The 26,727-nt window shown below is 49.4% G+C and overlaps 13 protein-coding genes across 13 annotated transcripts; 4 read left to right on the forward strand and 9 right to left on the reverse strand.

The window, feature by feature from the left end:
• Positions 1-31: 31 nt before the first annotated feature.
• Positions 32-803, forward strand: N7500_002160 (frataxin family protein; the record flags this gene model as incomplete). The annotated part of the gene is made up of 2 exons (XM_056673306.1): positions 32-394; positions 528-803. The coding sequence occupies 2 exons, from the start codon at positions 32-34 to the stop codon at positions 801-803; spliced, it is 639 nt and encodes a 212-aa protein (XP_056533831.1).
• Positions 804-1,648: 845 nt separating this feature from the next.
• On the reverse strand, positions 1,649-1,983 carry dph3 (CSL family zinc fnger-containing protein; the record flags this gene model as incomplete). Its single annotated transcript, XM_056673307.1, has 2 exons — positions 1,649-1,705; positions 1,789-1,983. 2 exons carry the CDS (start codon positions 1,981-1,983, stop codon positions 1,649-1,651), a joined length of 252 nt encoding a protein of 83 aa, XP_056533832.1.
• Positions 1,984-2,366: 383 nt separating this feature from the next.
• Positions 2,367-3,699, reverse strand: N7500_002162 (uncharacterized protein; the record flags this gene model as incomplete). Its single annotated transcript, XM_056673308.1, has 4 exons — positions 2,367-2,646; positions 2,726-3,306; positions 3,383-3,481; positions 3,556-3,699. 4 exons carry the CDS (start codon positions 3,697-3,699, stop codon positions 2,367-2,369), a joined length of 1,104 nt encoding a protein of 367 aa, XP_056533833.1.
• A 640-nt stretch (positions 3,700-4,339) lies between these two features.
• On the reverse strand, positions 4,340-6,875 carry N7500_002163 (putative transcription regulator BDF1; the record flags this gene model as incomplete). The annotated part of the gene is made up of 3 exons (XM_056673309.1): positions 4,340-4,672; positions 4,726-6,718; positions 6,772-6,875. The coding sequence occupies 3 exons, from the start codon at positions 6,873-6,875 to the stop codon at positions 4,340-4,342; spliced, it is 2,430 nt and encodes an 809-aa protein (XP_056533834.1).
• Positions 6,876-8,930: 2,055 nt separating this feature from the next.
• N7500_002164 (WD40 repeat domain-containing protein) lies at positions 8,931-11,474 on the forward strand (the record flags this gene model as incomplete). The annotated part of the gene is made up of 2 exons (XM_056673310.1): positions 8,931-9,493; positions 9,551-11,474. 2 exons carry the CDS (start codon positions 8,931-8,933, stop codon positions 11,472-11,474), a joined length of 2,487 nt encoding a protein of 828 aa, XP_056533835.1.
• Positions 11,475-11,759: 285 nt separating this feature from the next.
• On the reverse strand, positions 11,760-12,439 carry N7500_002165 (uncharacterized protein; the record flags this gene model as incomplete). Its single annotated transcript, XM_056673311.1, has 2 exons — positions 11,760-12,012; positions 12,159-12,439. 2 exons carry the CDS (start codon positions 12,437-12,439, stop codon positions 11,760-11,762), a joined length of 534 nt encoding a protein of 177 aa, XP_056533836.1.
• Positions 12,440-12,965: 526 nt separating this feature from the next.
• N7500_002166 (WD40 repeat domain-containing protein) lies at positions 12,966-15,697 on the reverse strand (the record flags this gene model as incomplete). The annotated part of the gene is made up of 3 exons (XM_056673312.1): positions 12,966-14,608; positions 14,778-15,419; positions 15,445-15,697. 3 exons carry the CDS (start codon positions 15,695-15,697, stop codon positions 12,966-12,968), a joined length of 2,538 nt encoding a protein of 845 aa, XP_056533837.1.
• A 316-nt stretch (positions 15,698-16,013) lies between these two features.
• On the forward strand, positions 16,014-17,234 carry N7500_002167 (Rab geranylgeranyltransferase BET4; the record flags this gene model as incomplete). The annotated part of the gene is made up of 4 exons (XM_056673313.1): positions 16,014-16,022; positions 16,075-16,182; positions 16,233-16,815; positions 16,870-17,234. The coding sequence occupies 4 exons, from the start codon at positions 16,014-16,016 to the stop codon at positions 17,232-17,234; spliced, it is 1,065 nt and encodes a 354-aa protein (XP_056533838.1).
• A 442-nt stretch (positions 17,235-17,676) lies between these two features.
• N7500_002168 (putative GTPase activating protein (Gyp5)) lies at positions 17,677-20,634 on the forward strand (the record flags this gene model as incomplete). Its single annotated transcript, XM_056673314.1, has 3 exons — positions 17,677-17,724; positions 17,797-19,521; positions 19,576-20,634. 3 exons carry the CDS (start codon positions 17,677-17,679, stop codon positions 20,632-20,634), a joined length of 2,832 nt encoding a protein of 943 aa, XP_056533839.1.
• A 495-nt stretch (positions 20,635-21,129) lies between these two features.
• On the reverse strand, positions 21,130-21,628 carry N7500_002169 (Dabb family protein; the record flags this gene model as incomplete). The annotated part of the gene is made up of 2 exons (XM_056673315.1): positions 21,130-21,342; positions 21,494-21,628. 2 exons carry the CDS (start codon positions 21,626-21,628, stop codon positions 21,130-21,132), a joined length of 348 nt encoding a protein of 115 aa, XP_056533840.1.
• Positions 21,629-22,098: 470 nt separating this feature from the next.
• On the reverse strand, positions 22,099-23,465 carry N7500_002170 (4-hydroxyphenylpyruvate dioxygenase family protein; the record flags this gene model as incomplete). Its single annotated transcript, XM_056673316.1, has 3 exons — positions 22,099-22,483; positions 22,573-22,737; positions 22,792-23,465. The coding sequence occupies 3 exons, from the start codon at positions 23,463-23,465 to the stop codon at positions 22,099-22,101; spliced, it is 1,224 nt and encodes a 407-aa protein (XP_056533841.1).
• Positions 23,466-24,542: 1,077 nt separating this feature from the next.
• Positions 24,543-24,992, reverse strand: N7500_002171 (Ctf8 family protein; the record flags this gene model as incomplete). Its single annotated transcript, XM_056673317.1, has 1 exon — positions 24,543-24,992. The coding sequence occupies one exon, from the start codon at positions 24,990-24,992 to the stop codon at positions 24,543-24,545; it is 450 nt and encodes a 149-aa protein (XP_056533842.1).
• Positions 24,993-25,678: 686 nt separating this feature from the next.
• On the reverse strand, positions 25,679-26,266 carry N7500_002172 (Cnl2/NKP2 family protein; the record flags this gene model as incomplete). The annotated part of the gene is made up of 1 exon (XM_056673318.1): positions 25,679-26,266. One exon carries the CDS (start codon positions 26,264-26,266, stop codon positions 25,679-25,681), a length of 588 nt encoding a protein of 195 aa, XP_056533843.1.
• Positions 26,267-26,727: the final 461 nt, after the last annotated feature.

Below are 26,727 nucleotides of genomic sequence, written 5' to 3' on the forward strand. Positions count from 1 at the left end.
TAACCTACATCCCAATCACACTCATACAACCATGCTTTCCCGCATAGCCCCTCGAGCTCTGCTTGCCTCCGTGCGCCCATCCATCCGCACACCACCCACGACTTCAACTCTCCTTCCTCGCGCCTGCGCCATTCGCCCCAGCTCCGCCTCACAGTTCACCCGCTCCTTCCAGTCCTCCCCGGTAATCCGCAAAGGCATCCACCCAGAATCAGCAGATCCCCCAGCTCCGAACCCGCAGCCGGGCTCTGTTGCCGGAGCTGCTACCCATGTCACTGAGCCCTCGCCATTGACACCAGAGGAGTACTATGAGTACTCGGAGCATTATTTCAATGTGCTCCAAAGCCACCTGGAGAAAGCACAGGAGGAGGGATCAGATGTTGAGGCTGAGTACAGTGTATGTTTTTCAAGTCTCTTCCCTATATCATCTCTAACCTGGTCTTCACTTCCTTTTTCATATCTTCCTCAGCCTATACCTTGTGTCGCCATAGCATAGAAATCTAGGAGGTTACTAACATATTTTTCTCCAGGCTGGTGTTCTGAACGTCTCTGTTCCCGCAATCGGCACCTATGTACTCAACAAGCAACCACCCAATAAGCAGATCTGGCTCAGCTCGCCCATCTCCGGGCCAAAGCGGTACGACTGGATTGTCGAGGGTGACTATATGCACGAGAAGCAGGATTCGCGGCCTTTCGTCAGTGGGCAGTGGATCTACCTGCGTGATGGGTCTAATCTGACCGAGTTGCTGAACACCGAATTGACCTTGCGCTTGCCCAAGGATATCTACAGTGAAATCGTTGAGTAGGTTTGAGTCGTCTTGCTGGGCTATCGATTACCTAGAAAGAAGAAGATTCGTGTCGTTCCAGTTTTCACTTGGGATCTTGTTACATATTGTAGTTTAGTGCCTATTGTTATGATGCGGTTGCATTGAAATCTCTCACGTGCTGTTCCTTTCTCGTAAAGTGTAGGTGACCAAATAATTTGAGAACATAGTTGTGGGTATCAATTGAGGTAAATGCACAGGTGGTATAGATAACTATGTGACAAAGAACGCAATGCTAAGGAGGGGAAACCATCTGATCGCCAATTGTAGGAGTATATCGAAGTGTCGTTCTTTCTTTTGGAGTGAATGCGAGATTTACATAGCCAAAATACAGTCTCAACCCCATATATGAAGCGTTGTTTCCCTGGCCAAATGATATTGTCCATGGCAAAACTCACACAAGAGACAAAATCAACGAAGCCCGAGTCAACATTGTATGTGTTGAATTGAGGTACAGCGGGTGCCTCAGAGCGAGTCGCCGAGACCAATAGCCCCAAAGATACCGAGTCATTTGGCAAAATGGCAAGATGCATATAGATGACAATCGCAGCAGAACATGGAGCATGCTCGCGCGAGGCAGTATTCGAAATGAGGACCGGTGGGTCAAAGCCGCCCAGACTCGGCGAGGCGCATGATGCACCCCACGACGAGCAGCCGTAGCTGGCAGCTAGCAAATAGCAAAATATCCAATTTCTCAAGCCACTTGTGCCAAAGTGATGAGGATTGGCGGAAGTCCATTTCCAAAGATCAGCAGCGTTGTTCTTCTCTTCGGGCTGAGATTGACTCGATATTTTCGAGGATATTTTGCATCATCTCCTTTGACATGCTCAAGCCTGAACAGCCATTCCGCTCGTACTCTGCGCATCGGCTTTAGGAAGATCGGCCTGTAGATACCCCGCAGGGCATATAATCAACCAACTGAACATACAAAGCGACCTCTGTCTGGCTTTATGATAGGGAAGCATACCACGTCAAAGATAACCCGGATCATGAGACTGCAACTTGGACACACGGCGATTTCTTCACCATCGCGTAAATCGTCGATTGCGATCTCGAAGCGATCGCCACATGGACAAGGATATGTGTAGATCTGAATATTTGGGTCGAAGGTCATGTCCTCGATCTCGATCTCATCATAAATGTTCAGTCCTTCGTCGGCCATTTTGAATAATTTCTGAAATGTTCAACGGATGTGGCGAATCAATAGATCTTTGTAGCGTTGACTCTTAGGCAAAAAAAAGTTTGGCGCAGTCATGTGACACGCGGGGTTAAGGCAGGGACATCCCCGGATTTAAGACACCGATGAACTATGAACTGTCGTCTTAACTTATCTATGTGATGCTATATTCTGATTATGGTCCTCGGTCTTCACTTCACCTGTCTCATACGAAGACCCCAGTCCGGACCATTATCTTTGTATGCGCCTCGTGGACATCATAGAACGTACCAATGCGACCCAGGGGTCTCATGGTCTATAGTTCTAAAACCGCATATGTCGAAGCTGTATCATGATTTATATATCCCAAGTGAGGTAGTAATTGTAGCTCATCTCTCTAATCGCGCAATCTCCATCTTTACTTCTTCAACCTCTTTCGCCAAAACCCCATACCGACGAGCAATATCCTCGAAAGTCCCTTCATCCACGGGAATATCAGTAGCCAAGTCAGACATCTCCACATCACCAAAAGCTCTCAGCTCCTGGATTGTCATCTTCCGACGGTGGTGTAAACGCTCCTTAGTCTGTCTCAAATGCTGCCTATACCGAGCAAGAGCAGCAAGTGTTTCTGGCGTATAGAGCGTAGCCGCAATTTCTAATTTTGTAACCCTGCCCAATCGTTAAAAGACAAATTCTACCAAAAAAAAAAGCAGCAAGATTCGAAAACCGGAAGGAAAAAACAACTTACTCTAATTTCCCCTCCACGCTCTGAGCAACAACAGCCAGATGCTCCGCCTTGGCTTTCGTTGCACGTGCCAAAGCCCCATGCTTTGCCCGCTCCAGAATCACGACAGTGCGCTCCAGGACTTGCGCTCGTACGGCAACTACCTCCGCCGCCGTAGCAGCCATCTTGCGCCGAGCGATTGGCAGCTCAGACAGTTGTGTGTGGCGCAGCGCACGAACCCGCGCCTGTAGCTGTGACGATAACGGTGGGGTGGGTGCCATCGAGGTACGGACTCGTCGGTCGCGCGCTCGGGCGCGTGCATTGTGGTTCGAGTGCTGTGGGAGGGCGTCGGTGTCGGGCGCGGTGACCGGGTCTGTGTTTGCGGTTGACAGAGCGCGTAGGTCCTGAACAGCGGATGAAAGGGATTTGGAGAAAGGCAGGATAAAGGCGGGTATATTGGTGTAGAAGGCTTCGATGTCGGGTGCTAGGAGGGAGAGTGCTTCGTCTAGTTTCTTGGGCTCGGTTTCTGGCTTTGGGTCGGTGAGTTCGATTACGCTGGATGGAGTCTCCAGGTAGAGGGTGATTATAGCGAGGTTATCATGGCACTGGAGGTAGTAGATTCGTTAAAGATGTGGCTTTCTTGTTGATGGGTTGGTGGCCTGCAGCGGGTGTTGTACTGACCTCCGCGGGTAGGTTGCTGTCTGGGGCGAAGGCCAATTTCCGGAGCATTTGCTCCTTGATTCGCTTTTTAGTATTTTGAGTTTGGCATTGCTTCAGCTCCTAGTGGTGCAGTGTCAGGGCTCCATTCATGTCTGGGTCCGTTTGGTATGTGCTTCGCAATGGCGATTACTCACTTCCACCACAGCTGTGCGTGCTGGGCTCGCGCTTTGAGCTCGCGTTGAGGCATCTGGATTAAGGAGAGAGGCTGTTAAGTTCTCATATAGTCGTTTGAATTGAGGGTTGTGCTCAAGAACCGAGGGGTCACAAGGAGGGATCATGTTGACGATGCAAAGAAACTGGGGAAGTTCACCGCCGAACAAGACCCGACGCACGGCCGCATAATCGGGAGGGAGATGCAGTACAATGTACTTCATACATACAACCTACATCTGGATAGCAACTAATGGGACTAAAATACCTTACTATTACAAGTACATATTCATTTTGCATTTCCGCGTTTCTTTCGTAATCATACAAGTTGAAGCTAAAGCTTCGATTCACCTCTTCCATCCGCAACGTCATCGGAGAAATCAGAGCAACCTCATCCACCTATCCTAGCTGTGAAACGAAACGGGGAAAAAAAGTGTACACTGAAGCATAGGGGGAGGGAAATTCAAAAGGTCAAGTAAATGAAATCCTGTTCGGCCAATCTTGAGCATAAGGTTCGTCGGTGGCAGCGGAAACCTTGCCGGGCGCAGGGATATTCGAGATCAAAGTATGTACAGACGTTGCCGGCGGGTATTGCATAACATATTGCAAGCAACCCGCCAGGATCCAGCGGTATGACTGAAAAAGAAAGATATGGCGAGAAATTGTTCGGAAAGGCACTGGGGAAAAACGACGCTTGGAACGCAAGTCAGGGTGAAGAACCATCCCCCGTGGAAAGAAGGGCGGGATCGAATCGGAAGAGTCTTCTCTTTACTCCTCCTCGCTCTCTTCCTCAGACGAATCAGAGTCATCATCGCTGCTTTCGTTGTGCTCAACCGAGGCCACCGGGTCGGGAGAGTGAGGACCACCCTGGAAACGTGAAAGGTTGCTCTGAAGCATGTTGATCTGCGCTTCCTGCTCAAACTTGCTCATTGGCTTGTTCTTCTTGGGTTTGGAAGGTGCCACACTGCTGGTAGGGAGGTCGTCTTCATCTTCATCATCCATCAGATTTGGCACGTGCTTCTTCACAAAGTTGAGTAACTTCAGCAAGACATCGTTAGGGAGCTCATCAATGTCCAATTCAATTTCAGCTTCATCGGTGCCCTATGAGATCGGTTAGAATCGGTTCGTGCATAGTGATAATGTGTAAAGCATACCTTAAGTTGAGGAACATTGTTCTGGATGATCTGGAGGGCTTGCTGCATCCTCTTATCCGGAAGGCTACTGATGCCATTCGAGATGATCTGTTTCTCGTTGTAGGTGATGGCACGGGTCTTGCCAGGTTGGGAACTCTTGCTCTTCTTGTCTCTCTTTCCAGAGCTGATTTTCTTGGAATCCTTCTTGCCGAGCTTGGTCTTACCAACCTTCTTGGAGGAAGGAGGGGTCTTCTTTTTCTTGTTGGTGATAGCCTCGACCTGACGAGACATCTCAGCGATTTGCTTCTGAAGCTGCGTGAGTTTCTCATCGTCTTCTTCGCTCTCTTCTGCATCCTCGTCACTGTCTTCATCAGAAGAATCCGTGTTCTGCTCGGGGTGTGGTTCATGCGCTTCGAGGTAGTCCGACTTCTGGGCCCACTTTGCATTGAAGATCTCTTCAGCCCGCTGGCCACAGACGAAAGTAGGATCACCAGGAATGTTGAAGCGGTAACAATTCTTAAAAATGAGGCGGACATCGTTCTCGAACTCCTTGGCATTTTCATATTGGCCGGCTTTGAGTTTACTTTGAACGGTCGACAGATCCATGGGCTTCTTGATAACGCTGTGATATGTGGGAATGTTCAAAGCAACAGGATCCACAGGATAATAGAAAGGCATCACCCAGCTGTAGTGCTTCTGCTTGTGCAGCTCATCCAAGACTTCCTGGCAGAATCGCAATTCCCATTGGAACTTCTTCTTCTTTGGCTTGGTAGAATACGGGAGGTCACGCTTCGGGGGATGAATGGAGCGTTTGGGGCGGCCATCTGGGTTGGAAGAATCACGACGGATGACGGGCAGGCCTTCGGGTCCTAACGCAAATGTCTGAGACTGGGGAGAGGCAGCTTTGGGCTGGCTTGGAAGAGAAGTCCGGTGCTCCCGACGAGCAGCAGACGTCTTCTCGGTCTGTTTCTTCGGTTTCCTCTCTTCAACCTCTTCGGGCTTTGGAAGGTTAGTCATCTGCTTCTCGAAGGTCGCCTTGAGCTTGATCCCCTCTTGGGTGACCAGGTGGTCTGGGCCATTAAAGATGGTGGTATTATTAACCATCAATGCAAAGTCATCTGCGACTGCCTGGGGGGAAGAATATTGGTTGTTCCTGAGCTTCCTTTCCATGGTTCCCAGATCCATGGGATGGGTAACGATTGTGTGATATTGCGGAATGTTCAACTTGACAGCATCCACAGGCTCCTTGTAGAAACGCGCATCGTGCATGCGCTTGAGGCTTGTAAGGCTCTTTGAGATGAACTTGTGTTGCATTTTGGTGAGCCCTGGTCCACCACTGGTGCGGTTTGGACCAGGTGTTGCAGCAGCCGGGGTATTGAATCCCGGTGTCTGGAAGTTAATAACCGAGTCATCGCCCTCGACCTTCGTACGTTTGGGAGCTGGTTCTTCGCTGAGATCGGCATCTCGTTGCCGGGAAATCTTGGAAGGGGATAGCGGGGCCTCGGATGCATCCTTCATCTCCTGGTCAACGGGCTGCGGTGCGGTGAGAGCAAGCGGGGCAGAGGTCGGGGTAGGATGATGTGGCAGGTCAGTTTTCACGGCAGTGGAGACATCTTGCTTGGTATCGATGGCCATTGGCTCAGGTGTGTCATTGGGGCCATCTACGGATGCAGGAACTATAGGGGGTGCCACAGCCTGGGGAGCGGACGGAACAACATGTTCGACTACAGAGCTGGCTGCAGCAGGAGCAGTAGATTGCTGGTCCTGCAAAGGACTCTTCTTTTCTTCGGTCGGCTGTGTCTCCGCGGGTGCAGAGGATTCCGCAGCAGGTGATGGCTTGTTTTGAATTTTTTCTGAAGGGATTTGGTGATCGGGGGACTTGGGCGGTGAGGTCGCAACGATTGTGCCATTGGTGTTCGAGGACGCGACAGGAGTGTGGCCATTCAGCGTAGGCGATTTGACCTCGGCATCTACGGGACCATCACTTTTGAGATTCACTGCGACATTTTGCGCACTGTGCACCAGTCAGATCAAGAACAGAGCAGATACTAAAGCTGATGCACTTACCTGTTGGGTGGATAGTCAGGCGCAGAAGGGCCAGTAGGCGACGGAGGCAATTGAGGCTTGTCCTCCTTCGTGACAGGAGGAACCTCGGGAGGCGGAGTCGCCATTGGTGGTCGCGTGGGAGAAGCAAAAATACAAGGTAGGGAAGGGTGAGGGTGTTCAAGATGTGAGAGTTATGGGGAGGTGTTTTGAAAGCTAGTGATCAACTGAAAACACCCGTGGGGCTCTCGCCGCGAAACAATCTCGAGTAAACAGACACTAGCGGCAACCGGGGGCACGTAGTGTGGACTCAACGGTTGATGAGGCTTGATATCAAACGTGTCGCGAAGAAAACGCGGGCGGGAAGGCGGAAGTGAGGTCAGAGATGATCGAGAGATAGGAAGAGTGGAGAATGCGATCGGAGACGAGGTATTTATACTGCCAAGGCGGTATAAAAGCTCTCACGTGATTTAGTAGATTTGAAGCCAGGTCTAGATGACTTGGTAAGATATGGAGCTAAAAAGTTCCCGTAGATGCCTGAGGCAGAATCAGGATAAAAGGGAATTATGAAAATAAAAATAGAAATAAAAAATAGAAAAATAAAAAGAAATTGAGGGGGTTGAAGGCGGTTAAAAGAGGAAAAGGGGGGACAAAACGTGACGCGAAGACGCGTTTGTTATGGGTTTCTCTTATAAGGCGGTCAGGAGAATAAAAATAGGAGAAACCAGGACGGAAGCAGAAAAATGGTCGGGAGGGGATGCCAGAATCCTTAAGTACAAACGGCCGCCTTGCACTCTCCTGTTACCCAGTTCCACCAGCCACACTAGTCCCGATTCTGTTCACTTTTCTTACCCCTTGATTGGTTATATACCCCTGGAATCTTTTTTCTTCTTCTCTTTTCTGTCAACTTTTCTCTTAAGCCGGAACACCTTACTCTTAAACAATAAAAACATTATATCTTTTCACTTTCTTCTTCCTTCACCTATAAGAGACTGTATAAAACCCCTTCAGTGGACGCCGGGTGCGTCTCTCGGATGACTCAGAACCCTAGGGTTTTGGCTGAATCCGGGTTAGGCCGTGATGGGTCTGAGTCACGTCACCACTCGAACTTTCACGTGATCAAATCATGATGAGTACACGTATAGTACATTGAGAAGACCATCACCTTTCAATGTTCTTTGTATGCATTCAACCTAGGGGAATATGCTATAGAATCTCGAAGCATCTAGTCCGTATAGGTCATAGAAGAGGCCAGTATATAGTTTCCCACTAAGTATCCTGGACATTTCCAAATCGGCATGTTGCATTTACTGAAATGGAGGACTGCACCTCGATCCTTACAGGTTGGGCAAATATACACATGTCACATGATCTGGGAGTTGGGGGTACCTGGATACCTAGGTACTTTTGAGCTCGAAGATCTGCCCAATAGGAGTCCATGTGCTTTGAAGTATACAATTATACCTACTCCGTATATGATTTTTAGTGCTGCACAGTTTAGATGGCTCAGGTTTATCTGTAACCGCTGTAACAAGGGCTCATATCTTGCTACTTTCTTGCTTCTCATATATATTAAATTTAGTTTCGGTTATAAGATGAACCGGAAACACTTGATATTATCGTTTTGGCTTTATAGAAATGGGGGATGCCGGCAGGAAGTACACGTTGGCCTGCAAACATGGTTTATATATTTTCGCTCAAAGACATGCGCATGTTGAAAATTCCATCAAGAGAATTGATATGTGACTAGCAAGAAGCCCTCGCAGACCTCACGGCACGGAAAGCTGGAGAGTCTACGGAGTACTCAAGTGATTCAAAGAGTGGCACAGACACTCCAGAACCTACCTATGTATATATGGATGTTGTAGACACTCAACTGATATTATTGGAACCTTGGAAGTATCCCGAGGTCACGGGATGATATGATTAGATAAGAACATATGACAGTCTAAACCCCTTTAGGACTAGACTGTCAAGGCTCTACAGAACATTTTTTTTCCTGTCCGGATCAACTGCGAAACAACCAGCCAAAACCCCCATTTGTTTCCTTAGGGGCGGAAAAAAATAGACTCTTATCGGAATCTTTGCTGTCTTTTTTTGGCCTGCTCTTTTGATATTTATCTTCACATCACCACACCCTCGACTGTGAAGAAAAAAGGACCAGAAAAAAAGTTACAGCCAAGATGGGAAAGAAGACGACTCGCCCATCCACCAAGGTCGCCTCGGCCGCTGCATCGCCGGCATCGGGCATGACATATGCGGGCAGCAAGTCGTCCATTCTGCGCGCTGCGTTCTCTCCGTCAGAGTACCAATTGGCCCTGTTTGCGTCCGTTATCCAAGGCCTCGATGGCCAGCACATTCGCATTCACGACACACAGACAGGACGCCTCCAGTGCGAGCATGCTCTGGGGCCGAAGGAAACAGTGACTTCCTTGGATTGGGGATACTACGGTGGCTCCGGCAAGGGTCGTGATCAGTCGAAAAAGAAGCGCAAGCGTGGCTCCGATGTCAATGGGGCCGATGGCCTGGACCAGGGCGATATCGTGGTTGCATTCGGTACAAACACATCCGATATCCGCATGTACTCGCCATCTGAAGATAAGATCGTCGGCACCTTGACTGGTGCGCATGAGAAGGGTATCAAGGACTTCAAATTCACGGCCGATCGGCCCGCTCAGGAGGCTTGGAGTATCGGTGGTGACAATAAGCTTGTCCAGTGGGATCTGCGCACCGGACAAAGCACCAAGTAAGTTTCTCTGCATGCTGCGTTATACCGAGCTCCTAACTAATGATATATCCTTAGGACAATCCACCTCCCCGCATCCTCAGTCTTCACTGCCCTTTCCCGTCCCGTCCCATCGAACCCTCCTCTTATCTGCGCTTCCCAGACCCCGTACTTAATAGATACCGAGAAGGCCGACGAGCCGGCTCAGTTCCCTGCCATGCGCAATCCTATCCACACCGTTATTTCGTCCTCTTCCGAGTCTGCTGGTGTGGGTGCATTCCTTGCTTCCGATGGCGACCGCTTCGTCAACGTCTTTGATGCCACTACCCAGAAGCTTGTTCGCAACCTTGTCGCAGACCAGGAGGTCTCGTCGATTACACTGCAAACCGACGGCGCTACCACCCCGGAAAAGCAAGTGCTTGCTGCAGTCACCGCAGACGGTAGCATCGAACTGTTCACGAAGCCATTTGTTCAGCCTCAAAGTGCGCCCTCCGCAAGTGCCAAGGCCAACCGGAAACAGATGACCCAGAAGGCGGACGCAACTCTCAAAATCACCAACACCGAGTCCTCGAGCACCTGCGTTCCCGTGGCTGCTATCTCATTCCAGGGCCCTACCCTCGTGGTTGCACACACCGAGGGTGGTGTGATCCCTGTCTTTGAGCGTGTCAAATTCCTCGATGAGAACACTGATGAGCTCTCGTTCACCGGAGTTAAGACTGTGGTGAAGACTAAGTCCAGCTCAGCACTTTCTTCCGTCACAACAAATGGAGTTAAGAGCGCAGGCGAGACCCGTGTTGACGAGTCTCGCATGAATGTCGAGCAGGGAAACCTGGTAGATGATGATGTAGAGATGGAGGATTCAAGACAAGACGCATCCGATTCTGGCAGCGAGGAGGACTCAGATGACGAGGACAGCAAGAAGTCCAAGGTTTCAAACGAGAAGAAGACAAAGCCCATCAAGCAAGTCGCAGTGAACGAGGATGTTGAGATGCAGAACGCATCCGAGTCCGAGCAGGAAGAGGAAGAGGAAGAGGGTGCAGAGCCATCATTCGGAGAACTCCTGCGCGCAAACGCAGGCCAGGAAGTCGACGTTGAGGCCGAGCTTGATGATGATGTCCTCCTGGGCGCATTGGTTCCCGGCAAGCCCCAGGCTGCAGTGCAACAGATTCCCACTGGTGTTTCCCTTGCCACTGTTCTCACACAGTCACTCAAGACCAACGACAATGGCATGCTCGAGTCTTGTTTCCACACCGGTGACACCTCCATCATCCGCACTACTATTCAGCGTCTCGACTCCTCGTTGGCCGCAACTCTGCTTCAAAAACTGGCTGAGCGTCTCGCCTCCCGGCCTGGTCGCTACGGCCACCTTCTCGTCTGGGTGCAGTGGACCTGTGTCGCCCACGGTGGCGCCCTGGCTGGCCAGCCCGATCTTCTGAAGCGCATGACTTCCCTCTACAAGGTCATGGACCAGCGCTCTGCTACCCTGCCATCCCTCCTGCTCCTCAAGGGCAAGCTTGATATGCTCGATGCCCAATTGGCACTGCGGCAATCCATCCGCGGTGGCGATGAGGGCATGGACAGCGAGGATGAGGATAATGTCATCTACGTGGAGGGCCAGGATGATCTCGAGGACAGTGAGACCGAGGCCAAGACGCCGCGGAAGTCAATACGCGACCAGGCGTACGATGAGGATGAGTCAATGATGAACGTCGATGAATCTGAAGACGACGAGCATGATGGAAGTGACGATGAGGATGACGACGAAGAGCCCCTTTTGGATATTGAGGCTGCCGAGTCCGTCGGTTCTTCCGACGCCGAGGAATCGCTGGAGGAGAACGAGGATGAAGACGATGACGAGGACAGTGATGGCTCGATGGTTGATTTCATTGCCGACACAGAGGACGACGAGTCCGACGATGCCGCTCAGGTGCAGCCCCCGCCATCAAAGAAGAGCAAGTCTTCCGCTTCTGTCGGCAAGAAGAGCAAGGGCGGTAGAAAATAAGCGTGTCTCTATTTTCAATTTGTACGAATTAGAGATGGGAGAAGGGGGTTACGGTCTATAAAAGAACATATTTTTTTATCCTTTGATGCATCCGACGGGTCTGCATTTTATATTTCTTTGTTTTATCTTTTGTTTTCGATATCTTGTGCCTCTAACGAGCGCCTCTTGCGTCTCTATCAATGTCTATTGAATTCTACCTTGGTGTCTCGATATCTTTCATGTACAGAGTACTTCATACCTCAGTAGCTATAACCATGCAGATATGTCACCAAGTATTCTTCCTATTTATACCAGCAACTCCTCGCCCTGACAGGGACCCTTGTGCAGGACCTGATGACTCGGCACCCCTTTCTCTCCAAGGGGGATTAGCACGGATGTCGTCTGGTCCTGCGAGGGGTACGTGGTGAAGTGGCCCAATGAACTGACATCAGCAGTGTCGAGGGCCAGTATGACTCCATTCTTGCCACCTTCAATCCAGGCCTCGGTAGTCGAATTAGGGAGCGTGATATGCGCTAAACCAGACAGGAAGACCACCCATCTATAGGAACAAAGTGGAGATTTAGCCAAGAATGTTGAACCCACCTCGGAGTATAAAACAAAACAAAACATGTACATAGCATACAATTTTGAAATAGCAAAAGACATCTTTATCAAGGAATCGTTAGAAAGGAGGATCTAACTTACTGCAAAGCAGGCGCGTTATGTCTACCTCCATCAAACCCAGCCGGCAAGACCGTAAACGACGCGTTCCCGCCGATAGTGCCCAAATCTAGCGCGGCGCTGCCGACCTGCCCGGGCTGAACAGAAGTTTCAAATCCTGACTGAAGAGCCCAGCACTCTAGGGTAGAGCGATTGTGGCGCGCGCCGAGGACGGTTATGTTCAGGGTGGAGCCGAGGGAGGGATCGGGGGATCGGGCGAGGATTGTTGATGAGAGGGTGAATTGGATGAGGGTTTGAAGGCGCATTTTGACGGTACTAGCAAAGATAGAAGAAGAAGAAAATCTAAGTACTGAGATCTGAGAGCTGAAATCCGTTCTGGGTGAAGAGAGGAGTAGGATCGTCCCTTATAAGCCCATAAAAGTGTACTCACGCGGATATCAATACATTGCATACTACTCCGTACTAGTACTACCTATGTATTTGGAATGTAAGATTTTATCATTCGGAGTATTGCCAGAGGTGGCTGGTTTAGTTCCAATGATATTGCCCTAGATCAAGATGGAGATACGATACGCTGGGGATGTTTTATGAAATGTTTCACTGTGCAAGAGGTATAGATTGGAATCTCTTCATACAGGTCTGGTCTGGTGTCCGTCAAGGCCTGAGGCCAAAAGAGGTTGAGAGCTGTAGAAAACAACACAAGAATTTAATTCATCGCAGAGAACAATCAACCTAGCCAAATTCTCTCTTTGCAGTACTTAACCGATAAAAATATAAATGCTTAATGATAGCGAGAGTACCCAGTACCCAGACCCAAGAAGACAGATAATACTAACGAATGACTTCACCACCAGACTTCTCAATACCCTCGAGGCCCTCAAGAATGTCGCTTCCGCCGAAGAGTCCATAAGCAGAGCTAGTACTTGTCCTTCTTCCCGTCCAGACCTCATGGAATTTTACCGTTTGATCACTAGACGCGACAATAATGCATCCCTCCTCTTTTGTTCGCGTGCACCACATTCCACCCTCTTTTTCTTTGGGAGTAAACATCCGAGAACCGACCTTGCGGCCACGGGTCGGGGCTTCTTGCTCTGGTGACCGAGTCTGATTTGACGAGGACGACGACGACGAAGGGGAAGATAACCGACGCTCCGATTTACCAGAGTGTCCACCGGAGAAACGAGAGACTTTTCCTGGATATCGCACTGCCCATAGTGCTCTTCCGCAGTCAAAGTTGTTGATTCGAGTTTCAGGGCCATCCCAGGTGGTTCCATAGGGCCCCCAAGGAATGACAGCCACCTGTGCGCAGCTGGGCCAAGCAAAAATGGCGATTCGAAATGGGTGATCGGGCTGTGCATAACCGAAAGTCGCGGCGATCTCACGTCGAGTTTCGCTCCATATAAGACTCGTCACCTGCGCGAAGACGTTGATGGTTGCGAGACAGGCTCCACTCCGGGTGTGATAGAAATGTATAGATCTGTCATTGGTACCTCCTCCCGTCGCGAGCAGGGATGACTGCCATGGCGCAAATGCAATTGCCTTGACCGCAGCGGAATGTGTCAAACGATGCTTCTGACGGTCGTGTGGGACTAGAATCGTTCGCCCACCACCGGAAATTAGAGTGCCTGCATGGTTTAAAAGTGCGGCCGCGGCTGGAGGCTTAATCGGAGTAGCAAGCCATGATGGAAGAGCAGGTCGCCTAAGAAATAGTCGTCTTGCTGCAGTGCCAAGAGCAAGGTATGGAAATACACCAAGGCTGAAGCTGCTAGGAGAATCCGGGGGCGTAGTGGAACCGACCGTATAATCCAAATGCCGTGAAGGAAGTATCTCGGCCAGTTCAAACAGAAGGCAGACGTTATCATTACCACCGGTGGCAAGGTACTTCTCATCGGGTGACCAGGCCAGTCCACAGATTTGTTGAGTGTGTGCACAGATCTTGGCAAGAAGCGTCATGGACCCGTTCCATTTCCACTTGACTTGGTCTTCCTTGTCAGACCACTCAACCAAATAATACCAGACATTTCCAAATTCATCACCGACAACAAGCTCTTCCACGCTGACTTCCACATGAATGAACCGCTCTGAAGGTCGTCGTGATGTTCTCGGCTTGAATGCCACGCACGTAAGGGTACTGGGATGACTGATCTCAAACCGGGCTTGCTTCTCGAATGTACTCCATAGAGATAACTGGCCAGATCGACGAGCCACTGCAAGAATGCTTCGCTCGCCGTCCTCAGAAGAAAAAGACAGGGAGGTCACATAATTTGAGGGGTGCAAATCTGGAAAGGGAGGGTAATCCACTCCATGGCCTTCAGACCAAAGATATACTTGATGGCCCAGGCCCACAGCCAATATCCCGGATGTTGTTGAGTATGCAAGAGTGCTGCAGTAAAAATCGTCCCGAAGGAATGGAGCATCGAGGATTCGAAAAGGCTTTGGTGGAACAACCTCTTTCCTAGCAGGAGGTCTGGGCCCTGAAAACAATCCGAGTCAGTCGATACCCCAAGAAGGCTGTGCATATTGCCAGTCTCACAATTTCCAAAAGTTTGATTGAAGAATCATATATATGCTTTTTCTGTAAATGGTAAATTTATTCCAAAGGTCGAACTGGGGGTGGCTGTTGTAAACTACAGTTGCACTTACAACGCTCCTTTTCGACTTTCTTCCAAGCACTGTCCTTCCATACAAATGGGGAGAGGCGCTCGAAATCTGGAGATGCTGGATTGAGGGGAGCACCCAGATACCGTAGACAAGTACCTAACTGTCTAGTCGTCGGGTCGATTCCCAAAGCAAGCGCAAGCCTTGACTCATGGATTTCTTGTTCACTGTGTTTGGGTTTCTTGGGCAAGAACCGGGCCACAAAAATCGGGGCAGTTGATGATCCATTGGTCGAAGTGATCGGTGTGTCATCAAGAGCCCCAATAACGGAACCACCGAGGACTGCAGAAGTCCCACCCACGTTCCAGACTGCACCGGCACTAACTTGTCTCAAAGGTTCATGTGCAATATTGTTGCCTACGATGTTGGGTTCGGTGACTAGACGAGGTCGTTGATGTGGGATCCTTTGGAGTCGAGTTGGCTGCTGGCGTCCGCTGGCAGCATGAGTTCTACGCAGGCTCGGGGGTAGAAATGGATCATCCCCCCGGGGGAAGTCGTCGAAACAGTCTCTCTTGGGGCGAAAGACGCTGCGGATGCTTGGCCACACGAAATGTTGTTGATGTGGGTTCCACCAAGTCTCGCTTTGGGATGAATCTATCAGGCGAGAGTGGGCTTCGGAGGGTGGCTCTTGTTACTGCTGTATTTCCTGTACTTTTGACTCTGCTGCGACCTCTTTTGGGTGGTAAGACCCGATTTTCTTTGTGACGAGGGACGGGTGTCAGAACAGCTTGATCTTTGGGTTTCCCCGGCAATGATTGAGAAGAAGGTGTTTCAAAGAATGGCAAATTGATAGTTGCAAATTCAGTCAATTGAACAGGCCCTTTGTCTTTGATGGACTCGGATCGAGAGTATTTGTGACTGCCTGGAGACGTTTCCTCGAAGGAGTGACGTTGCATATCTACCATTCTTCTGAATGTAGGTGGATAAGCTGTATATGAGTAATGACCTAGAGCTAAGAAAAGGAATGTATAAGGAGACCTCTCTTTCAAGGCATAGCCACAAGACAAAAAAGGTGAAGCAGAGACAAGCCTGCCAAGTACATATAAAGAAAGAGGGATCACGTGAAGCTATACAAACCTTCAGGGAAGGAATGCCGGTGATTACGTAAGCTACCCCACCGCCTCATGCGCCAATAAGATAATTCTAGTTGGCATCTGATCAACACGAAGCAACTTAGTTAACACATTTGGTTTACTTCTTATTGTCAAACGAAGAGTGAAAATGCCCAGTGTAAGACTAAATTTTCCATGGCTGTACCGCTCCGGGTTGACAATTACGATAGCATGGTGTGCCACGGTACAAACCAGTTGAGAAGTCCGCCGAGGCACGACAGCAAGAGTTACAGAAGATAGAAAATTACAAGGATCTCGAGCTTTCAGTATCAAAAAGGGTGAGCCATCCTATATATCTGATCTTTAAACGGAATCTGACACAAGACAGGTGGCTGAGCATGAGTACACAATCGAGACCTTGAAGAAGATTGCCGAGCTGCTGTCTAGCAACCCAGAATACTACACAGCCTGGAACTATCGCCGGCAGGTGCTGCAGTATCAATTCTCCCAAGCAGAAGGCTCGGGTGATGATACTGCTGCCCATTCAATTACACAATTAATCATAAATGATTTACAATTCCTCATCCCCCTTCTCCGGAGCTTCCCCAAGTGCTACTGGATCTGGAACTATCGTTTATGGCTATTGGACGAGGCTCGCCGTTTACTATCACTTCCAGAAGCCCGGAAAATCTGGCAGCAAGAGCTTGCCCTTGTGGGTAAGATGTTGACTCTTGATAGCCGGAATTTCCACGGGTGGGGTTATCGCCGCTTCGTGGTTGAGACCTTGAAGGAGCTTGGCACTGCTGAAGAAGCAACAAGCATGACCCAGAAGGAATTCGAATATGCGACCAAGATGATTGGCGCCAATCTTTCCAACTTCTCTGCGTGGCATTACCGGACCAAGCTTATCCAGTCGCTTTTGGATGAGCAATCTGCCAGCGATGACGACCGGAGAAGAATGTTGGATGATGGTTGGTCTAGCATACCCTGCCAAATCTGGATTCTGCTAATTTGGATTTTGTCAGAACTATCTCTTATTCACCAAGCATTTATTGATCCTTACGATCAGTCACTTTGGTTCTATCACCAAAATTTGATGAGTGTGTTTGACCCATCGATGGCTCAACGAACTATGGCTCCCAATTTGAGCGCGTCCGACCGGCTGGAATACATTAGAAATGAGATCGAAGAGATCCAGGAGATGCTAGATGGAGCTGAAGACTGCAAATACATCTATCAGTCCTTAATTGAGTGCACCCTTCTCGCATCCAAGGTGCAAGGCAGCTTATCTTCCGAGGATCGGGACCAGATTCTGAGCTGGCTCTCAGAATTGAAGAAGCTGGATCCATTGCGACGAGAAAGATGGCTTGATTTCGAGAAGACGTTGTGAAAATAAATAGTTACATACGTATGCATATACCGTGGATTATTTGTTTATTGACCCCTTTGCCCATCATGTAGTGCCACCACATCTTGAATTCCTTAGAAAGACCAAAAAATGCCATCGAGACATTCTCATATTAAATCGCATGTTAAACATAATAAGAATAATAACTCCAGGCTGGTCATATATACATGTCGAATGTGTAAATGCATTTGCAACGTCTCTTGCTCCGCCCTGAGGCGCCAATCAGCGGCGAGTGTACCTGGCCATCGAATCAATCATTTGAAACTCGCCAAATTCCTTTTCCTCTCTCATTCCATATTTCTTTTCCCTTTTCGTGAATTCCACTCCCTTGGGATTTTTGATCCTCAGCTCTTTTGCGCCTCTGCTTTTTTGCGATCCTATGGAGTGTTCCGTCTTCTGATTGTTGTGAGGTCATCTAATAACTATGACCGATATGTCTACGCCTACAAAACACAGTCCTGAATACGAAGTGGTAAGTGATTTTGACTCATAACTTTCCAAAACTCCAGCCTGCATTGAGACGAGCTCATCACCGTCTGAATAGGAGTCTTTTGACGACGCCCTGGAAACGGCCCCAATCCAGGAGAACAACAAGCTCAACGTCGCAATTCCCAAGTCCACTTCCACCCGCTCATTGACCGATAGTCCTCCAATTGGCTCACATATGTCTCCAGAATCGACGGAGAAACCTCCGTTTCCTTCTGAATCGCAGGACGAGAAGAAGAACGAGACCACTGAGGAGCAGGACACAAATGGCGAGGGGCTGGATGGACAAAATGACAAGATGATTCCAAACGAGAGACAGGGGAAGAAGGACGAAGGAATAGATACGAAGGATGAAGGAATAGATACGAAGGATGGGACTCACTATGACACCAACGGCGAGGTGAACACCGCGACCGATGAGCCCACCCAGGGTGAGAAGCCGGAGCAAGGGCCTAAGGTTACGCAGACAGAGGTAGAGAAGAACGAAGGAAATCACGATCATAGCCCACTGCAGAAGTCGCCTCTACTTACATCCCACCGATTATCAACATCATCATCCCTCGACGAGGTAAACCTGATGAACAACAAGGAAGATGAACCGACAAACAAGGCCCAGAGCCCACGAGACAAAACGGAACCGCCTCCGTTGCCTCCTAAGGACAATCCCACCCCTCCGACGAGCGCCGGTCTGATGGGTCTGTCGGGTAGTCTGCCCTCGATCCCATGGGCGGCCCCTCCAGTGAACAAGAGTCCACCCATTCCCCCGCCAGCCCCTGCTCGAAAGCCCAGTGGCCCCTTTGCGTGGTTTTCTCGAAGCTCAACCTCAACCAATATAAAGGACATCAAATCCCCACCATCCTCCGCCAGCCGACGAAATACTGCCACCTCCGTATCGACCCTTGCCAGCAACCTAGACCAAATCGCTCGTGATGGCGACGATCTCTCGAGCATCGGCTCAAAGAAGCCGAGACGCAACAGCTTGAAGGACCAGTTTAAGATGCTGCGCCTGCGCGAGGAGAGCCACGTCCTGGAGGTTGATCAAACGAGCGTGAGATCTGGCCAGGCCAGCATTAGCCAGTCCGGAGCTAGCCCCCCTATAATCCCAGAGGAAGGAGAGGAGGGCATCTTAGCATCAGGAGCAACCTCAACCCCGGGGGCCGTTGCTCCTGGGAGAACGGGCTCCGCGGCTGATGCTTCCATCCCAGTGGACTGGGAGATGTGGCAGCACCTCGTAAACAATGGACCCCAGGCCTTGGCAAGCTCAGAGGAACTAAATGCTGCCATCAAACAAGGTATCCCTCAGACGATCCGAGGAGTTATTTGGCAAATTCTGGCGGATTGCCAGACTGCTGATATGGAAGACACATACCGAGAGCTTGTGGCGCGTGGTACGGCACAGGACAAAGATGGACGAACAATAAATGGGACCGAGACCACATCATCGCGCTCTTCAGTCCGCTCCCACCACTCGGGTTCTGGATCACGGTCTAGCAGCGCTGCCCCTAGCCCGTCTTACGAAGGAGACATTGATAAGCTGTCCAAGGAACAAGCCTCCAATGATGCCGACCGTCTGAAGAAAGCAAAGACAGACGCCGTTGCGCTGCAAAAGTTGGAGAAGGTCATCAGGCGAGACTTGGGTGCTCGTACCAGCTACGCGAAGTATTTTGTTTCCCAGGGCAGCCAAGAAGGCCTCTTCGGGTTGTGTAAGGCATACGCCTTGTATGATCCTGGAGTTGGATACGCGCAAGGCATGAACTTTATTGCTATGCCATTGTTGTTCAATGTGAGTACCGCCTCACTCAAGCTGACTGAGCTCATAGGCTAACGTTTCATCTAGATGGACGAAGTTGATGCTTTCGCCATGATGGTCAAGCTGATGAACAAGTATTCTCTACGAGATATGTTCATTCAGGATATGCCTGGGCTCCACCGAAGCCTATACCAATTCGAGCGGCTTCTAGAAGACTTGGAACCCGCTCTCTACTGCCATCTCCGGCGCCGTGGAGTTCCTCCTCAGCTCTATGCCACCCAGTGGTTCTTGACTCTGTTTGCTTACCGGTTCCCGCTGCAACTTGTGCTTCGCATCTATGACCTGATTTTCGAAGAGGGACTCGAGACTACTATCCTTAAATTTGGTATTGCGATCATGCGACGAAATGCAGACGCGCTGCTCGAAATGAAAGACATGAGCGTGCTCACTACTTTCTTGAAAGAACGTTTGTTTGACGCCTACATCGACAAGCAGCCATCCACCTCGTCAATTCTGGAGTCAGGCTTCTTCGGAAGCTCCGGTGCCTCTGACAAGGAGATCTACCGATCCGACATCATGGTGCAGGACGCCTGTTCCATTCCTCTCACGTCCGAGATGCTTGCCACGTACACCACCGAGTGGGAGGAGAAGACTCGAAGTGAGAAAGAGCGCGAGGTCGAGCTGGAACACTTGCGGCACACTGTGAGCACGCAGGGCACGCGTGTCCGACTTCTTGAGGAGCGTGCCGAAGCGTCAGACAAGGAGCATGTGCAATTAGCGTCTGAGCTGGTGCACGTCAAAGTCGATAACGAGGAGCTGCGCGACCTCAACGAAGCGCTGCAACTTCAGGTTGCCGAACTCAAGAAGGTGGTAGATAAGCAGCCGGCCGAAGTGGAGGAGAAGCTCCGCTTAGAAATGGAACGGATCATGACACGAAATATCGAAGTGCAAAACGAGAACCGTGCGATGGAAGAATCAATGTGCGAGATGGAGAAGGAGTTGGTTGCCACTAAGATGAAGTGGGCAGAGGTAAAGATCTTTCAATATTCAACGTGGAACGCCGAGACTGACAAACTTGGACAGATTTCTGAGAACCACGAGACCCTCCGCCAGAAATGGAGTGACCTTCGTCGTGCCCTTGACTGATCACATCGTCGCTTCTATCTACTCCACCTCTCGACTCCGAATAGGAGTTTCCGGTTTCTGTATATTTGAAATGCACAGATGAGATAGCGAGGATCTGTGATCACGTCCTATCCTGCGCATTTGAACCATGTTTATGGGACAGGTCATTTGCTTTTGTTCCTTTCCTTGCTGTACCTGCTTTCCCCTGTTTTGAGCCAATATCATGATTTGCGCCTTTTACGACCCTCTTTGGTATTTTCCTGTTTCTCCAAGCTCTCAGCATGCCATTTTTGGAAGGCATCGGTGTTTTGCCTGTTGAATTATCTTTGCTTTAGTGTATATGTCTATCTCCGATCCTCGGGCAGGGCGTACTAGACGTATGCAATGTACATCATCAATGGACTTTTTTCTCTTATTATCTAGCTTCTACATGTACCCTACATCTCCCTTTCGCTCTATATTCTACACTACGTTCAAACATGGACCAATCCCAATGTCTCTAAACTCTCAAATCAATTACAGAATATTTTCATAGTAACTCGTCAACACATCTTCCTTGACAGGCCCGGCACAAGCCTTGAGAAGCTTATGCGCCTCACACTCGTTGTCATAGTACTTCATGTCCTCCAGGGAAGCAAAAGTCGTCTTGACAGACAAGTTGTATCCCTTATTGCGAGGATCGGGGATCGAAGCGCCAACAGCCGCAGCGACAATGTAGGGCTTGCCGTCCTAAAGAAAATACCCGTCAGTAACCGTTCAATTGCGTGTTCCGACTCTGCCCTTCTGCTTTCTTTGTCCGAATGGATAGACAGTATAACGTAGTACACGCATGTAGCCAGCACGGAATGCATAGGACTATGCGTGTAGCATATGCACTCACCTTTGTAGCAGTCTTTGCAAGAACCTTGTACTGCTCCAGTACGCGGTCGCGATCCGCCTCGTTGGGGATCTTGAAGAGGGTGATTCGCTCGATAGGGGCCATTTTTGTGATAGTGCGAAGGGTGAACCTGGACATTTGGGGGGCTACCGGGGGGATTTATATGGGCTTCTATGGCGGGGTTGGTTAATAATCTCAAATGATATTGTTCCTGATACTTCCGTCGGTGGGGGTGAAGAGCCGGAGTAGATCCGTTGATGATTTGTTCAATTAATCCGGGGTTTTTCCAGCTGAGTATTGGTCTTGACCTTCATTCTCTGCATCATCTATATCTGCTATATCTGTCTCTTGAATTGAAATCATTTCTCTTTGCTTGGTGACTGAGCGGAATGGTGTTGCTTGGAGAGCGCGTGATTTCCGCTCGGGTATTTGGTGTGCGGAATGGGATACTGAAGGGTAATGGTATGTAGCCGTCTAGGATGGACATTTACGTGCCGAGGAACTTATCTGCTTCACCTGTGATGTCCAGGTGGTTGATCAGAGTCCTAGATTGGATATGACACCTCTCCTATACCAATTCAATCATGCCACGCTCTATGACCCATCGGTCAGAGATTCCCACGCAGTGCCTGTTCCCTTTCGAAAGCCTCGAACAAACTCTTGAAATTTCCAGCACCAAACCCATTGAACGAATTCCGCTGTATGACCTCGATAAACACCGTCGGCCTATCCCCGACATGCTTGGAGAAGATCTGAAGTAGGTATCCACGCTCATCGAAGTCAACCAAGATATTCAGCCGCTCGAGTACGTCGACATCGGCTGTTAGTGTCCAGGACACTTGTGTCAGCCGTTTCCGCAGATCGGAATAGTATGTAGCCGGTACACTGAGGAACTGGACACCGCGCGCATGGAGCCCAGTCACGGCAGCGACGATGTCGTGCGTGCGGAAGGCTATGTGCTGCACTCCGGCGCCGTGGTAGTAGTCGACGAATCTGTGAGAGTTAGAATCGTGGATATCAGTGTAAGGTCGAGGAGACGAGGGAAAAGAAACAGAGAGAGAGAGAACAAGGGGGTTGCGTACTCCTCAATCTGTGATTTCTTCTTGCCAGTTGCAGGCTCGTTCATAGGCATTTTGATGGTTTCATTTGGTGAAGCGATGACAATCGATCGCATCGCCGAGTACTCACTGCACATGTCTTTATCGTCGACTGTCCAGTAGCGATGGAAGTCGAGGCATTTCTCATAGCTAAAGCTCATTGATTAGAGCGACGAGTCCAACAACGACATTAACTCTACTCACTATTGAACAATGGTGTCCACCCCTCCCCATGGCTGATTCCCGACACAGTGGTCAATCTCAAGAATGTTGATTGGTGGCAGAAGCTGTGTGATCGGATCTTCACTGTCGACCATTCGATACCCAGGCAGGAAGGGAGCACCTGCTGTATACTTCTCACGGTTTACCAGAGAATGTACTGTATCCCCGTACGTCCCAAGAGTTGCCGAGACGATCCATCCATGTCCTTCGACAGCAGACGTCTGCGGCTCGGTGATGGAACGAGCGCCGTTCCGTACAGCCCGTTCCCACACAGCGTGTATATCGCCCGTGATTTGGAATGCGACATCCTTCACCCCATCGCCGTGAATAGTCAAGTGTTTATGGATCTCAGTCAGCGTCGCCCGCTCATACTGCGAAGCCTGACGCAAGACATCGTCTTCTGAGCTTTCGCTTGGCGGGCCAGAAACTGGCCCTGTCAGAATGAACGTAGCGCCACTGTTGGCTACGATATAGCTCACAAGATAGGGCGAGCCAGTTTCCGGGCCGCGGTATGCGATAGGGCGGAAACCCATGCGAGTGATCCAATACGAAGCGGCTTGTTTGGGGTTACCGACATACCAATGGATATGATCGAAGCCGACATATTCAGGCCCCATATTGGCGGGAAAGATATCTTCATTTTTGGGGATGGTCATGGTTGGTGTTATTGATTGTGGCTGCGCTGGTAAGGGTGCAGGTTTGGACTGAAAAGCATGTCATCCCTCCCGCAGCCGTTGGCGCCGGTATATGTTGTGGTAGAGTTATTGAGGAATGGTGAAGACAGCTGGACCAAAAGGGGAAAAATAGAATGGCCGCATCCCTGTCCAAACGCGTCACATTCCAAGCCCGCATGTCCGGATCAATAGAGGGCTAGATGACCTTACATATGAGACAATACTGAAGTCATCCATGATTTCCACATCCTTCCTGGGTGCCCTGCTGCCTATGCGGCCCTCTGATAAAGCAGAGCTTTGTTCTTTAGTGAACCTTCGTGGGTATGGCAGGTCTTAGAGTCAGCGCTTTATTCTTGCCTTTGTAATTAGACCTATACGCTTCTCTAGCTTCTCGTGCAGCCTTGATCTATATTTATCATAAATCAGGGAAGTTCTAGGGCTATAGAAGCTACTAAATTACGCAGCCTAAGAAAATAAAACCGGTCAAAAAGTTTCAAAGGTTATGAAAATCTATTGATGTTAATGGCTACCTAGTTACCTAACTGTATAGGTTCTCCAAGGCTATATGTACCTAAGTAAGACTAGTACTTTTACGCGGTGTTGAGAATTATTAGCCTTTGTAGTGATACCAAAATTTGATGAGCAAACATCTATTCTATATCATTCATAGGAGATTAGGCTCCAGCTCTTGAGTAATCTGGCCCCCGGGGTGTCGGAAGGGGCCCGGTTGTGCCTAGTTGGTCTGCTGGTCAAAACTTGGGCGTGGTTGGCGCGATGGCATCTAAAACCTGCTGGAAATTCGAATCCAAGCTTGTACGCCCGGAGGAAGCTGAATTGATATGTTTGAACATCAGAAGTCAATGCCGTAGAGAGAAAGCTGTTACTCTCTGTAGCAAAGCGCGAGTCCATTGTCAGTTGGATTGGCCATGCACATCGTAACCTCCAGTCCAGTCCTGCGGCTTGAGTATACGTTGTACACAACAAATGTCACATCCAGAAGATTCCATCTCAGTTTGTCTCATTCCATTGCAAGAAAGTAAAACCTCCAACTCGGGCCCATCAAACATCAGTTACGGGCTCCGGTCGACTCTTGAAGAAGATTTTGTAGCGCACAATCTCCACAACCTCGAGTTCCTCGTGCTCCGATGCCTGGCGCTTTTGTAGCACGGCAATCGGGCGTGGCAGCTTCTTGACCTCCCCAGTCATCCGCTGGTACCGGCCAACATACATGTATGCGCGCTTCATCCATTTTGTGTCATCTGGGTTGTGGACCGAGTAGTCAGGGAACATGAGTTTTCCGATCGGAGTTTCAAAGGTGGCCGCATTTTCCGTAGGGGTAGAGTAATCTATGTCTTCATTCCCTGAGGGGACATTGATTGTGCCCTGGAGCTCGAGCAGGGCTAAGCCCGCGGGTGTTTGAAGGAGTGCTGGGAGAGGATTGTTTGGCGTTGAGGCAGTCGCAGTCCCTTTTGGACTTGAACAGTGTGGGTGCAGTTTTATGGAGGGCATAATGTCTCTGACGTTCAATTGTTGAAAGGAGGAAAACGCGAACGCGTGCCGCGTTCAGTAATTCCCCACATTGCTTATCACTCGAAATGGGAGCAGAAAGATCCAACGTACATATAACGTACAGAAATATTTGTGGAATTTACGGGGTTGAGATTAGATAGCTTAGATACAACCTCAATAGTCCACTATATTCTGTCTTTGGGAATATGCAACCGGTCCAAAGCGTCCAGAAAGCTCCAGAAAGCAAGTCTGAATTGGTAACAATGTAGATTTGCTACAAGGGTTTGGACCCAAGGTCGACAGCTTTGACGCAAAATTGTTCTTTCACGGCCATATGCCAGGGTTGGATATCAAAAGAGTGTAATAGATTCCTTTCCAAGAGAACAATTTTCGTGCCATAAAGAGCAGTTCTCTGCAATATAACCCTGGCAGAAAGTGGCGACACGGTCAAGATAGGAACGTGGCCGTGAAGAGCTCGATACCTGCGCAACTGCCAACGCTCGAAATCAGGAGTTAGGCACCAAAGCGCCCGTGATATTTTGCGTTCCATCTGCAGACAAAGATGTTAGAGGTCCTTTCATTCCCAGAATCAAACTACATACCAATGTTTGAGGGGTAGCCACTAGACACTTGCATTTGCGAATAACAGGGAACAATGCACAATACACCATGAGCCACAAGCATAACTAAGTGCTAGTCTTGTAGCATACATCTTCGAGGTTCTGCAGGCCCTTGATCGCCTCACCAGCCACATCTTCCGCAGTCCCAGCGGGACCCTGTAATTTGCCGTAACGAAGATCACTCATCTCACCCACAGTCGTATTGAGTTGAGCCAAAATCTTCGCAGCCTCTTGATCAACCCCATCAATTTCATGCTCAATATTAGCGCTAGCTCTCTCCATTTCAGCCAGAAGACTAGCCACCGAGTGATAATCTCCCGGTGCAGTAGGTGGCTGGCCGAACAGATGAACATCCATGTCTATCTCACGCTGCTCTTCAGGATTGGAGGCTTCGACTCCAGTGGCTAGGATGGCTTTTCGGAGCTCTGCTCTCTGCAGTTCACCTTGCTTGAGCTCGTTGTCGATGCTCTCATTAACTCGGTCCATGTCCTGTTCTCGGACCTGCTGCAACTCCCGATACAATGTCCTGATGTGCGGATGAGATCTCAAACGCTTTGGAAAGAGCTCTGTGAACTTTTGCAATGACATGATTATTGGCAGCGGAGCTGGAGAAAGCAAGAAATTGCTTAGGATGGACTCCTCTGAGGGAGCCATGATGGATGTGTAGTGGTGTGTAGTAGTCCCCGATATGAGTATAGTAATTTTTTTCCCTCTTCAGAGTGTAGTTCTGTTTTCCCGTATCGAGATTGGCAATATTCACGCGAAGACAATATGAAGAAAAGAGAATGAATCAGAATTGGAAAGTTGAATTGATGTATAGTAATGAATAGGACTAAATAAAAAGATGTATGAATAGTCAAGGTGAATGGAACAAAGTGCCGCGCCTAATTCTTCTCAAGGGGCCACTCATATCTTCGCTTGATTTCCCTTCCTCTCCTTTGCACTCCACTTCTACTACATCGCCAGCACTACAACAACCTCCTTTTTTTTCTTTGAAATCTTCATATTTTCTAGGAGTATTCCTGAGCTGGTCTCTCGTTTGATCTAATCTTGTGGATTCCTTCATCCACCTTGATCAAATTTGCTGTTATCAAACCCATCTTGTAGTGCCTTTG

Source organism: Penicillium coprophilum, assembly GCF_028826855.1.
Source record: "Penicillium coprophilum strain IBT 35676 chromosome Unknown utg000002l_segment0_segment1, whole genome shotgun sequence".
NCBI lineage: Eukaryota > Fungi > Ascomycota > Eurotiomycetes > Eurotiales > Aspergillaceae > Penicillium > Penicillium coprophilum.